The sequence below is a fragment of the Panicum virgatum genome, chromosome 2K, assembly GCF_016808335.1.
Source record: "Panicum virgatum strain AP13 chromosome 2K, P.virgatum_v5, whole genome shotgun sequence".
NCBI lineage: Eukaryota > Viridiplantae > Streptophyta > Magnoliopsida > Poales > Poaceae > Panicum > Panicum virgatum.
This window is the reverse complement of record NC_053137.1, coordinates 30,048,198-30,061,854: the sequence shown is the minus strand read 5'-3', so window position 1 is coordinate 30,061,854 and position 13,657 is coordinate 30,048,198. Positions and strand designations below refer to the sequence as shown.

The 13,657-nt window shown below is 43.1% G+C and overlaps 1 protein-coding gene across 2 annotated transcripts; it reads left to right on the top strand.

Annotated features, from left to right (window-relative positions):
- The first annotated feature begins 3,290 nt into the window (after positions 1 to 3,290).
- LOC120673222 (protein SMG7-like) lies at positions 3,291 to 10,416 on the top strand. Of its 2 annotated transcripts, none has more exons than XM_039953985.1 (8): positions 3,291 to 3,488; positions 3,870 to 3,974; positions 4,267 to 4,860; positions 4,949 to 5,071; positions 6,250 to 6,479; positions 6,586 to 8,714; positions 8,903 to 9,042; positions 9,852 to 10,416. In XM_039953985.1, the coding sequence occupies exons 2-6, from the start codon at positions 3,897 to 3,899 to the stop codon at positions 8,684 to 8,686; spliced, it is 3,126 nt and encodes a 1,041-aa protein (XP_039809919.1). In that variant the 5' UTR covers positions 3,291 to 3,488; positions 3,870 to 3,896; the 3' UTR covers positions 8,687 to 8,714; positions 8,903 to 9,042; positions 9,852 to 10,416. The 2 variants fall into 2 exon arrangements, with proteins under 2 accessions (XP_039809919.1, XP_039809912.1); XM_039953978.1 differs by having other exon boundaries at positions 3,327 to 3,488; positions 9,744 to 10,414.
- The last annotated feature ends 3,241 nt before the right edge of the window (positions 10,417 to 13,657 follow it).

The following is a 13,657-nucleotide window of genomic DNA, read 5'->3' as shown; positions in this document are numbered from 1 at the left end:
CCATTCACCGGCGAGGAGATTCTAAAGGCCATCTCACTCACACCCTCCGAGAAAGCGTCAGGCCCAGACGGATTTACCGCAAACTTCTTCAAATCGTGCTGGGAAATTATCAGGGGAGATCTAGAAACTACGCTGAACACCTTTCATGACTTACGCCGCTTGAACTTCAACCTCCTAAACACGACAAATATCGTCCTGCTACCAAAAAAGGAGGGGGGCGGAAAAGATCGGGGACTACCGCCCAATTAGCCTCATCTACAGCATTGCGAAACTCCTAGCCAAAGTCTTGGCGCTACATCTGACGCTGGCAATGCAGCAGATCATCTCCAAAAGTCAAAGCGCTTTCATCCAGGGTCGTAGCATCCACAACAATTTCCTGTACGTGCGCAATATGGCAAGGCGCTTCCACAGAAACAAAACCCCAATGTTGCTCGTGAAGCTGGACATCTCAAAGGCTTTCGATTCGGTCCGCTGGCATTGCATCCTCTCTCTTCTGCAGCACATGGGCTTCCTGACAAGATGGAGAAACTGGCTTGCCGCTCTCTTCTCAACGACCTCGTCGCAAATCCTGCTTAATGGCATTCTGGGACCGTCGATACCCCATGATCCCCCTACAATTCATCCTCGCAAATCGTCCCCTTGCAGCGCCTCCTTAGCTTAGCCACGGAGGCTGGCATTCTCACCAAAATTGCAAGGGATCGCGCCAAATTGCGTGTTTCCATGTATGCGGATGACGCAGTAATTTTCCTGCGGCCAGAAAAGCGTGAGGTGCGGGCCTTGAGCTACCTCTTGAACCTCTTCGAGCAGGTGATGGGGTTACAAACAAACGTCCAGAAGGCATCAATTGCGCCGATTTGCTGCGGCGGACTAGATCTTGATGATATTTTGGCTGACCTCCCGATAATGCGGGTGACTTTTCCCATCAAGTACCTCGGCCTACCACTCTCCATCAGGCGTTTGAGAAAGGTTGACTTCCAACCCCTGGTCGACAAAGCGGTGGCAAGGCTATCAGGCTGGCAGGGGCGCAACATCACACAGGCTGGACGTGCAACACTCACTAAATCAGTCCTCTCCTCCCAACTGGTCTACCTAATTTCTTCCTTAAGAACTCCTAGCGAGCTACTTGATGCCGTCGACAGTTATAGAAAGAAGTTCCTTTGGGCTGGCGACGAAAACCTCACCGGCGGGGGGGGGGGGGGAGTGCAAGATTTACTGGCCAACAGTTGCTAGGCCAACGGATTTAGGGGGGCTGGGCTCCTTGACCTTGGGTGATTTGCAAGAGCTTTACGCTTAAGGTGGTTGTGGCAAGAATGGACAATGACGGACAAACCTTGGGTCGGCATGGCCACACCTTGTAGTGAAATGGATAATTTGCTTTTTGTGGCATCCACGGAAATTCAGATTGGTGATGGCAGGAAAATCACCTTCTGGCACTCAGCCTCGACGGCAGGCCGCTGCCCAAAGGACATCGCACCGGATATTTACTCCACGTCAAGAAAGAAGAACATGAGCTTACATGATGCCCTTTCTGACAACCGGTGGATTCGGGATATCATGTTATGCCCAAATTTCAATATACATCACCTGGAGCAGTTCATAGACCTATGGGCCATTGCGCGGGAGGTCATCCTCAATCCGGAGATTGCAGACACAATAAGGTGGAAATGGACGGCCAACGAAGAATACAGTGCAGCTTCGGCTTATCGGGCACAATTCTTTGGCTCCGTCAAAACAAAGCTGCAACCACTGATTTAGAAGCCATGGGCGCCACAAAAATGCAAATTCTTCGCCTGGCTCATCATCAAGAATAGAGTTTGGACGTCCAATCGCTTGGCGGTCAGGGCTGGCCGAGGAATGATGTTTGCCCCCTATGTCGGGCCGAGCAAGAATCTGCGCACCACCTTCTAGTTACATGTCGTTTCACTAGGTGAGTATGGAGCCTAATTGCGGAGTGGGTCTATTACCATCAGCTCCTCCCAAGTCATTGGGGCATCACGGACTCGGTCAAGGACTAGTGGCACATGATGGGGAGTCTTCGTGGTGTCCCACCAAGGGCGCTCAAATCCCTCCTACGGGTCAACTGGGAGATCTGGAAGGAGAGAAATGCAAGAATTTTCAACCGTCGAGAATGCTCGACGACACTACTCCTCAGCAAAATTAAGGAGGAGGCGCGAGCATGGGGAATTGCGGGAGCTCGGCACCTGGCTGATCTCATCGGAGTCTAGTAGTCGGCCGGTGGCCACACCTTGTATAGTTTTTTTACTGCCATTTTTTTCCTTTTTTGTCGCTTTAGAGAGTCTTTCCGTGGCTCTCGCTTGTTTCTCCTTCTCTATTAATAGAAATGCGCACAATCTGTGCCCGTTCGTTCAAAAAATAAAACAATAGCAGACTTCTGCCTTTGATTTCACCTAGCCACGGCCTTGCACGCTTACACGTGGTCCAACAGCAGAGGCAGCAGAATCTTGGTTTGCTTCATTGTATTCTGTTTATCCTACACATGGTAAAGTTTCTTCTGTATTTTAGTATTTCAGTGATATTCAGTATTTTTGTCGTGATGTAGCTTCAGTTCTTTAGTTTTTAATCCTTTGTTATACCTTCAGTAGCTAATTCAGTGCCCTAATTACATTGGTCAGTGTGGAGTGCTGATAAGTTCTTTTCTTATTGTTGTTTTATTCTTTACCCATCTTAGTGTGCTTGCTATTCTTGATTTCTTGGTGTGTGTGTTGAGTGCTGATAAGTGATATATAATCTGAGTGATTTCTCTCTCCTTTTTATCTGATTAGTGTATTTTGCATATTTGGTTGGAAAAAATGGCTCTATCACCCAGTTTTTCCTTTTCTCTTTTTGGAATTGGCGTGTCATTATCTCATTAGTTGAAAAAGTGATTGATGCCTATAAACAAAATCACCCGGATGATGTGTAGACACTCCCTTTTGCTAAAGATAATTCATTTGCTGACCCTCCAACAGCTTGTTTCAATCAAAAGCTGTGCTTAGTTCGCGAAAAGGTTTGGATTTTGGTAGTGTAGTACATTTCGTTGTTACTTGACAAACAATATACAATCATAGACTAATTAGGGTTAAAAGATTCATCTCATGCTAATCAATTAGATTGTATAATTAATTATTTTTTGAACTACATTTAATATTTTATATATATGTCTAACGATTTGATATGACAAGCACTGTAAGAATTTTTTTAGAACTAAACAGGGCCAAAAAAAAAAACACGGCCCATGGGCTGCAGAAGGAAAACAAAACCAGGAGGGTATGGGTCCCAGACGTCAGAGCCCCCCAACCGCCTCGCCTCGCCTCGCCGAGGAGGGATTGGAGTCCAACCCCTACACGGCTACGACGCGACGACAAAAAGACGAGGAAATCGCCTCCTCCCTGTTCGTCTCGCGCTCTCCAATCCCCCACCCCACACACACAAATTCCCCTCTCCCCTCTCGCTTCCGGCCTCCCGTCGCGAGAGCAAGCATCGACCAGGTACTAATTCCTCCCTCGCGCTAGCAATTTCCTCAGATTCATTCTCCCCGCTCCCCCGATCGCGAGCTCTCCCCGCCGCGGAGCCGTAGATTTTGACCCCAGATTTCGCGGCCCTCGGCGCCGCCGGTGAGCCGGGGTTTGGGGAAGTCCACGGATTCGCGCCGGGGGGGGGGGGTGTTGAGACGGCGGTTAGACGGCCGCGTAGATTCATCGCCCCCCACCGCTTGCTCTTTTGCTGCCTGGGGGATTAGGGTTTGTTTTGCTCGGGCCGCACCGGCGCCCCAGATACTCTAGTTACCTACCTACTCGTTGCATTGGTACTTTCCGACGTGATCTTATTGCTTTCCGTTGCTGATTCGAGTGCTCGTGATTTTGTTGCAGGTGCTGAAACTCGCGCACGTTTGATGGATGATGACTGTTCCGATGGATAGTGCTACCCCCGCCCTGACGTCCTCCTGGGACCTTGCGGAGCGCCTCTTCAACAAGGTCTCGAGCCTGTTGTTTTCTTTTGTTTCCTTCAATACGGCTGCTCGCCGCGGCAGGTTTTTGATCTAGTAGCGTCCTCTATGTCCTGGCCTTTTCCGTAATTTGCGTATGGCTTTTGCTGCTTGTTAGCTTATCTGTCATGTTCTGTAGATGCTCTATTAGACTTTAGAGAATGTAATTGTGTTTAAGTCAATGCTTTGCATGTATTCTGGTTTCTCCAAACATTGCAAGGAGATCCAATTGATATCAGTCCATGCAGTACAATGGTGACATTGCAATGTTAATTGTGCAGAATAACGAACTTGAAGATCAGCTCCGCAAGTCCGTGCAGTCCAAAGTCCCGTCAGATCCCAACATATGGCTTCAGATGCGTGACAATTTTGAGAAGATAGTTCTTATAGATCATGACTTCTCTGAACAGAATGAGGTAGAGTATCTCCTCTGGCAGCTGCACTACAAAAGAATTGAGGACTTCAGGAGGAGCATTAGTGCTGCAAACTTGGCTGCATCTCAGAGTGGGAAGAGCAATGCCAACCCAAATCGAGTGAAGAGAATTAAATCAGCCTTCAAAAGCTTCCTTTCTGAAGCAACTGGCTTCTATCATGACTTGATGTTAAAGATAAAATCCAACTGTGGCATTCCACTTGGTTACTTTCCAGAGGGCTTTGAGAATGCTAGCAACTCTGTGAGAAATGACAAGAAAACAGCTGTGTTGAAGAAAGGTTTGATTTCATGCCATCGCTGCCTAATATATTTGGGAGATCTTGCTCGTTACAAGAGCTTGCATGGTGATGGTGATTCTGCTAGTCGTGAATATGCTGCCGCTTCTAGTTACTACATGGAGGCAGCTTCTATCTATCCTTCCAGTGGAAACCCTCATCATCAGGTTTGATGACATTGCTATATTTGCTCGATTGATTATTTTAGTCGCTACTCAGTTTTTTAATGATGGCCACTGTCCTTTTTTTTTCCAGCTTGCTATACTAGCTTCTTACTCGGGCAATGAGGTGGTAGCTGTTTATAGGTACTTCCGAAGCTTAGCTGCAGATACTCCTTTTACCACAGCACGGGACAACTTGATTATTCTCTTCGAGAAGGTATTGGTGCTATCTCTTTGTTAACTCAGATCTGTAGTTAGTTCTTATCATGCTTTCTCATTTGGTTTGATATCTCTAGTAAAACTTTTGTTTGCTACAATATGTCAGAATTATCATGGGTTTCCTGACTTGTGCCAATCTCTGTATTCTTTGCCTGATGATATCTGAATATCCGATGATTAAAAACCATTGTTGGATTTCTGTTTAGCATTATTTTTAATTATTGCTGTGGATTTAATATGCAATATGACCATATGCACTTATATATAATACATATATCATGTAATATAACTTGTTTTGCACGTTCAGACACGGCAAGTGATTTATTTTTCTCCTCTGTCCCTGTGAAACCATGTACAGCTGTCGAGCTCAGAATGTTTTATTATGTAAAGCTGTCGTGTTTAGAATGTTACAATTCATCTTGAGATGTTTTTTTTTTTGCTTAGTAACTCCAGCCATACAAGATTGCCATTTTTATATGGTCTCCAATGGCTGAAACTGAGCAATTCGCATTGTATATATGCTAAAAGAATTAAGTGCAATTAGCTTTTGAGGCGTCTATATTTATGGTTTCTCGTATGTAAGTCTTAGCATTTTGGTTGATGTCGATAACCCAAGGTATCACTCCTTTGTGGCTCAAGGTAGATGCATAACTATTGTGTATCAAGTTAAGTGGAGAATTTTATGAATTTTATGCATTTTCTCTACTAGATGAACATATGTAGTCAATAGATAATGGTAGGATATATTTTCCGATTGCATGTATTCCATAGTCTTGCACACTACCTGCATTTCAGCCTCCTAATATGTTGTCGTAAAGAATGTTAGCGTTTTGCTGGTTCATAACATCTGTTCATGTTCTTCAGATCAAGTTAATTGTTAACCTTGATTGCAGTTTATCATTATTTGTTCATATTGTTCTTGCTATTTCCTAGATTCTCCTATCCTATTAACATCGTTCTCTTGAGTAATAAGCCATACAAGCAAACAGCATACTTTTGGACCGGACATAATGGGTCTAAATTTATTGAATGTATAGCAACAGAACATGGAATGGTTAGTGTGTTAAGGTTTCCCTTTATTAAAAGAACAGAAAATGTTTTCATCGGGAAGTCGACATATATTTCCAGATTTGCATTACAAAATAGAAATTCATGATGGTACAACTTCCTATGCAGAATCGTCAAAGCTATGGACAGCTGTCAGATAACAATAAAGTTCCCATTGCTAAGACATTGCCCCCACGGTCATCTGGGAGGGGCCGAGGACGGGGAGAAGTAAGGTTTCAACCAAAAGATGTTAATGCAGAAACAGCTGCAAAAGAGCGGGAGTGCAATATTCAGGATACATTGAAGACCTTCTATATACGATTTGTTAGGCTCAATGGGATTCTTTTCACGAGGACCAGGTATATTCTAGTCGCTACATGATTAAACTTGTTATTTTCAACCCTCTGGCCCTTGGTGTCCATCTGCTTAATTAATAATTCTTCTTTCTTTTTTCCCTTTTCACAGTTTGGAAACATTTGGGGAGCTGTTTTCTTCAGTTAGCAATGATTTGCAGATTCTTCTTTCATCTGGTCTTGAGGAGGAGCTTAATTTCGGTTCTGATGCTGCAGAAAATGCATTAGCTGTTGTTAGACTCACTGCCATCCTTATATTCACAGTGCATAATGTAAAGAAAGAACCCGATAGCCAGTCATATGCTGAAATTGTGCAACGCAGAGTACTGCTTCAAAGTGCGTTTACAGCAGCTTTTGAGTTTGTTGGACGAATTCTCAGAAGGTGTTCAGAGCTTCGTGATGTTGCATCAAGTTTCTATCTGCCAGCCATTCTGGTCTACATCGAATGGCTGGCATCCCATCAAGAGTTGGCTGTTGATTCAGAGATGGAGGAAAAACATGCAAATGCTAGATCTTTCTTCTGGAACCAGTGCATCACATTTATGAATAAGCTGGTCCTCACAAACCTTGCAGCCATTGATGGTGATGACGACGAGGCTTGCTTTTCTAATATGAGCATTTATGAGGAGGGTGAAACTGGCAACAGGCTTGCCCTTTGGGAAGATCTTGAATTAAGAGGTTTTCTGCCATTAGTTCCTGCACATGTCATTTTGGATTTCTCAAGCAAACACACATTTGGAAATATTGGAAGCACCAAGGAGAAGAAAGTACGGGTTCAACGGATTTTTGCCGCAGGGAAGTCACTGCTAAACTTTGTTCAGGTTGATCAGTTGAGGATATATTTTGATCCATCTTCGAAGAAGTTTGTCATGGCCAAGAAACCTCCTGTTCCCAAAGTTAGTGCCCCTCTACATGAGTCTGCTGATGCGCTCAAAACAAATGCCATTGAAATGGAGCATGAAGTGGCTAGAAGAATTGATTCAGTTTCTGGTAATATGGGTGCACTTCAGTCGAAAGTACAGTTATGTCCTGAAGGAGATGATGATGAAGAAATTGTTTTCAAGCCTACAGCTTCCGAAAAGTTTCCAAAAGCTTCATCTGACCTGCCAGTTAATGGATACACCCATCCTGTACCAATGTCTGCTGCTGGTTGGCCGGCCAATGCTAGTTTAGTGTCTGTTCAGAGCACTGCATCAGTGCCTGCGGCTGTTAATTATAACAGCACTTCATCTGTGTCAGCTGCTAGTAATTATAACATTAACCAGTCGCTTCCCATGTCTTCGATCAGCTGGTCTGTCAATGGTGAGCAACAGGTGATTCCTAGCATTGATCCAAGATTTGAACTCCTGCAGCCTGTTGAGGTGTCTGCTTCCAGCTGGATAAGCAATGGTGCACAGCATGTAGGTCCTCAGAACACAATTTCAACTTTTCCAGATGTTGTCTCTGACCCAAAGGTATCTGCATCAATGATTCCACGTTTCAGTAGCCCTGATTATTTGAAGTTGCTCAGTGAAAAAGAAATGTTCTTAATGAATGGATTGAAGAATGTAAACATAACTGCAAATGGTTATCTGGAGCAGAGATTGCAGGCTGGATTGAGTGGTTTACAGTCTATGGGGTATTCGCCTCAGATTCCTATTGAATCTGGTGGTAACGTTGCAAATTTGATACATAATCAGGTAAAAATTACTGGAGAGACTATCCCCTCTACACTTGATTCAGTTGTACCTTCAATGGCACCATCAGGTGGTGCACCACTGAAATTCACTGAAGCACCACTAGCTGCTTCAAAGAAGAACCCTGTTAGTCGTCCATCAAAGCCTGTTGGACCACCTCCAGGATTTAATCATGTTACCCCTAAGCGTCAAGATGATTCTATTTCAGTTGAAAACTTGCAGAGCCCACAGGTTGATGATTACAGCTGGTTGGATGGCTATCAGCCATCAGTGGATCATGTCCACAATTTAAGAGCTGTTTATCCTGGTGTGAGTGCTAGTAGCACATTCACCACTCTATTCCCTTTTCCTGGGAAACAGCAGATCTCCGGAGTACACCTACAAGAGCCGATTGAGAGGACATGGCAAGATTTCCACCTTTTTGAGCCTGCAAAACAGACTATGTTCCAAAATTGCCAGCAAAAGAATCAGCAAAGTGGTCAAATGGCTGAACAAGAGCCAACAAATTCTATCTGGTCCAACAGTTACCATGTGTGACTCAGTACTTGTACCAGAGTGATTGCTGGTAAAGATCCTTCCTTTCAGTGTCAATTAGGCATTACACGAGTCTTTATTATCTCAGTATTTGTTATGGCATGTGGTCTTTATCATTTCACTTTGTGCATTCTATTTTTGTGGAGCATATTTTGGTTCGCACCTATGAGGATGTTGCAGTTCTTATTAATATTTGTTTTTGTTTCATCTTTTATGTAGGAGATGCTTGGGATTTTTGGATTAAGTGGCACAGCTTGACCCCTATTGAGTTCGGTCCATACCTGCAGCCCTCTCATAGTGTTAAATTTCTTTTGAGAATGGTATTCTTTGAAGCATGGCAATGGCTGCTGTTAGGTTTGGTAAGTTTGATGCCTCAGTTCTATGCAGATTATTTGGATGCTCATGCTTTCAATTTGTCTTCCCTTCTGTTTGTTCTTGAGGTGGCTTATATCATAAAATTCTTGAAATTTCAAGTATACTTTCTCAGTTGTTTTTTTTGGGGTTGATCGCTATTAGATTCAACTGTAATATGCGCTAGGATTTTTCAGTCAATTTATTTTAGTGCCAAAAGGAGTAATCATTACATTGCTATTATCAACAGTTGTGGCATCTTATGCCTGAAATTGTATTAGTTTAATGCCATTATAGGGGTTTGTTCAGGAGCTTGGTAATTATTTATAAATTATATTATTTAATCTTCCAATAGTTTATCTAAGTGTGTGGTATGAGGAGAAGGGTTAAGAAAAGCGACTGCATTTACTTATGAGATTAGAACATCATTTGATAAGGTATACCAGGAGGAAATAAGATGATAGTGATTCTAAAACGTCTTGTATCTATTTAGCAATAGACTGTAGGGCTAAAGGACTTCCTGCAATTGGATGGAATACTGTACAGACTGGAGTTTTAATGCTGATATTTTTTTCTGAAACAGTAATCTTTCTGAGTACAAGGCTTACCTACGCCTTCTGCATTCAATATTGTAACATGCAAATTCGATCATTGTGTTTTTATTGTTCTGTCTCTCGGATAATTATTGTTTTGCGAATCTCTTTTATAGATCACCAGATCACCATTTGTCAAGAGCTACTCCAAATAAGGTCTGTTGGGAAGTTGGGATGTTTGCATGTTGTGCTTATACATTGTTTGGTTGGTTTGCAAATTACAGGGAGTGCCACCCTCTTCTGGGCCCAAGAGGGAGTGGAGGATGATTGATCAATCAGATGGGGATGAGTTGTATGAGGTCTTAAATGCTCAGACACAAAGGTTTGTTGAAACAAACTCGAATCCAGTGATTATAGGCACTCTGTGCGGACCATATGCTTCATTTCTCATTGGACAAGTTAGCTACCACAAGAATGGCACGAGTGGATGGTTGATGCAGTGACTGAAAAAAAGTCCATCAAGTGTGGATGTCAGTTGCTGGTGCAGCTATGTGCTCTATCTATGAATAAAAGTTTCGAGGAATAACTAGCATGTGGCCTAGTTGCTTATCAAGTATGACTACTGTTTCTTGTTATGCTCCCGTTCCGTTTGGAAACAATCGGTCGGCGATTCGCTAGTTGATGCAAGTCACAATTAAATGTTTGGAGCAGTTTGTCATGGTATTGTGTGACCTACAATTCCCTGAACTGTATGGACCCACCCTCAGGATTGCATAAATTGTGGTTTGAGACTGTATCTTAAATGGTTTCTATTGATCTTTGTCAATGTGTCATTTTCGAGAACGAGCACCTGAACTGTGGTTATTGCTTTCCAGATTAAATTGGTAGGATCTCAAGATGAGCTGAAATGCAATTTATGCCTATAATACTGTGGAGCAGTCATTAAGTTCAAAAAAATATTCTGCACCAAGTTTCATACATAGATGAAACCCCTCTTCTCTTGCTTTAAAACTCTAATATCATATCATCAAATTTGCTTTTGTGGCATATTCATGGTTTTAAATAGCGGCTACCGCAAATAGCGGTTTATTACTAAATTATTAAAAAAATACAAGTAATGGAAGAATAAAAATAAAATAATTAGCGATTTTTATAAACTTAAATATATTTCTAGGGCTACGAGAATATTACTTAAGTTGGCAATACAATACAATTTTTACAATCAAATATTTAGTTGTTCAAAAGATCAAATAGTACCATTGAACTAAGGATAAGACTATAACGGTGCTGAAGCTACGACAATTAGTACAGCTATAGCTCAATTTATCGTCCATAATTATCATAGCAGTACAAATACAAATAGTATAGCAACAACCCTCTGAAAAGGCTACAGCCAAGCTATAGCCTGCTATTTAAGGGCGTGTTTGGGAGAGTTTCACATCAAAAAACTCCACCAATATATCAGAGTTTCACCCAAAAAAACTCCATATCATGCCAAACGCATCCAGCTCTAGCAACTCTAATTCCGAAAAAAACTTGAGTTGGAGACCAACTCCATATTTTCTTTATCTCAAGAGATGCTCCCAAAATAACTGGTATATGAAGTTGCCGAGTATTTACCCACCATGCCACAGCGTACACATCCCCGTACCGGTTCGCGACAGAGGGAAAAGAAAGAAAAATCCTTGCGTCCCATCCCCTTCTTCCTGTTCTGCTCTCTCATGGAGTCTCTCGGCGCGCCGCTCCGGCAACAGCACTCTACGCCGACCCCGCAGCCAGCCCCCGCGCCGCCGTCCCTGGAGCCGAGCGCCAGAGCAGCGTCCCTCCGCCCTCCGCCGGCGCCGCTGGCTTGATCCGAGCAGTCGCTGCGGCGTCAGATCCCGCGGCCGTGAGGTGGAGATGGTTAGCGCCATGCTCCTGTCACTGCTCTCCGCCAGATCCGCACGCAGCCGCCGCCGGGGAGCAGCTCGCTCGCCGCGCCGCTCCTCCTCCCTTTCCCCCCTCCTTCTCGTCACTTCCTTCTCGCGGGCGCGTGCGGCCGGGGGAGGGAGCTGAGAGCCTCAAACAATTGCGGGGAGAAGTGCTCCCGCTTCCTGCTCTAGTGTGCTTTTGCTTATTTCAATCGTTGGCTTGCTTCCTCCCCGCCGACCACCCTGCAGCTGCTATTCGCGCGGATGTTTTCTTGGGCTCACGAGCTGAGGAAGATGAGTGGAAGAATAGAAAAGACTGACATGGGCCCCACTCACAAGGCCCCACTCACAAGGGCACAATGGACTATTCACAATAAAACAACTAATTTCCTAGAGCTGGAGTTATGCTATTACCCAAATATGTTCATCAAATCTATATTTTCCTAGAGTTTGTAGAGTGGAGCTGCAAAAACATAGAGTTGCTACTTCGGAGCTATTTTTCTGGAGTTGGAGTGCTGCCAAACACGCCCTAAAACCATGGGCATATTATTTAATGTGAATGAACCTCTGCATTATGACTGACCTTAGTGGTCAACCAGCTGCACGTAATAGGCGTAGGAAAGCAGTGGGAGTGTCCTGACAAAAGTTGGGCCTGATCGGGCCTAGTAGGGGGGGTCAGCCGGCCCAAGTGGTTGGCCACACCCTTGCTGAGGCCATTTGGGTCCATCTTTAGTGGACACACTCCTTGTGGGCTACTTGTGTAGGTTTTTGGATGCTTGCTTGAAGATACGTTGGGTTAGCATGTCATTTGGGCCCTATAATCCATGTGTGTGCCGCTGTGTTTGTCAAAAGTGTCTTTTCTTCTGGGCTTGGGCTGATTTGCTTCAGGATGTGGGCCCTCTAATTCTTATGCTCGCGTATGCTCTAATGTGTACTTTTTCCTTTTGTTTCAGCATGATTTTATCCCGTATGCTTCCTGTAAACAGTGATTCACAAAAACTTGTGGAAATGATTAGTATCAAAGTCCTAATTCTAGTTTGGTGTTTGTTTTGGCACTGATATTTGCAAGAGTTTACAGTAAATTTAGTACTTAAGGACAGTCAATAAGACCCCCATACTTAGCCCTTTGCTCGTCCTCGAGTAAAGGTTGAAGGACTAAGGTGGATGCAACTCCTTTGAATATAACCTGCATATAAGTTATTCCAAATTTCTTCCAATCCTTGTGAGACATTTTGAGTGACTACCATGCTATCTTGGGTAATTGAAGAATGGAAAAATATAGAATTCAGGTTCCTAGGTCTTCCTCCTTAGAAATTTGGGTTTTTATTTTTAAAAAGAAAAATAGTCTTGCTCCTCACATTATTCTCTCAATGCACTTTTTTTTATTTCAGATCATCACCAAGACAATGTTGTTTTCTTCTTTTCTCCTATCATTTAATCAGGCTTATTGGGAGCTCAGGGTAGGAGTAAAGAGGCATTCTTGCTTTGCTTATGTTGCTAACTCAAAGACTAGATCAAAAAAGAAACACGTCATAAACCTTGATCAAGATGTGCAAGTGTGTGGTGATATATATTATTTTTTTCTTTTTGGGTAGATGGTGTGTGTACTCTTTTTCATGAACCATCTCTCTCCTTTATTTTTCTTAGATGTGGGCTATCTTTTCTCTTCTTTTTTTCGACATACCTTGTGGGTATGTGGCATACCTTCTTTGGTATGCATATTTTATTTCTTTTTGCATAGCCCACATCCTTGATGGTCACTTTTAGAGAGAGAGAATCATGGTATGTCATGGAGTTTTATTTTGTGGGTGGATGGAAATTCTTGCTATCTTCCAGTGTAGAAGTATAGCATATGAGTGGATGTGTACGAGATCTTGATTATTGGAGTATGAAAAGTTTCTAACATTGGGTCATAGAATTTGACAAAGCTCAAAGCAATAGACAAGCTGCATAAGTATAAGGTTTTGCACGAAGCTCAAACTTTGGCTCCGGTAGGAATTTATATTAATTTGAGGAGACAAGCTATTGATTTTTTTTAAAAAGAAATCCCAAGTCCTTTCATCCAATGATATGACATTAGTCAATTACTTAGATAGTATGGGTTCCCTACAAAGATATACGTTCACAGAAACTAGAAAGAAAGTAAGGAATAAAGAGTATGCAAGATTATTCATGGAAGC

Coding starts and splice junctions, on each gene's coding strand:
- LOC120673222 (XM_039953985.1), top strand. CDS start 3,897: ATGATGACTGTTCCGATGGATAGTGCTACCCCCGCCCTGACGTCCTCC. Junction 3,975..4,266: donor CGGAGCGCCTCTTCAACAAG/GTCTCGAGCCTG, acceptor TTAATTGTGCAG/AATAACGAACTTGAAGATCA. Junction 5,072..6,249: donor TGATTATTCTCTTCGAGAAG/GTATTGGTGCTA, acceptor CTTCCTATGCAG/AATCGTCAAAGCTATGGACA.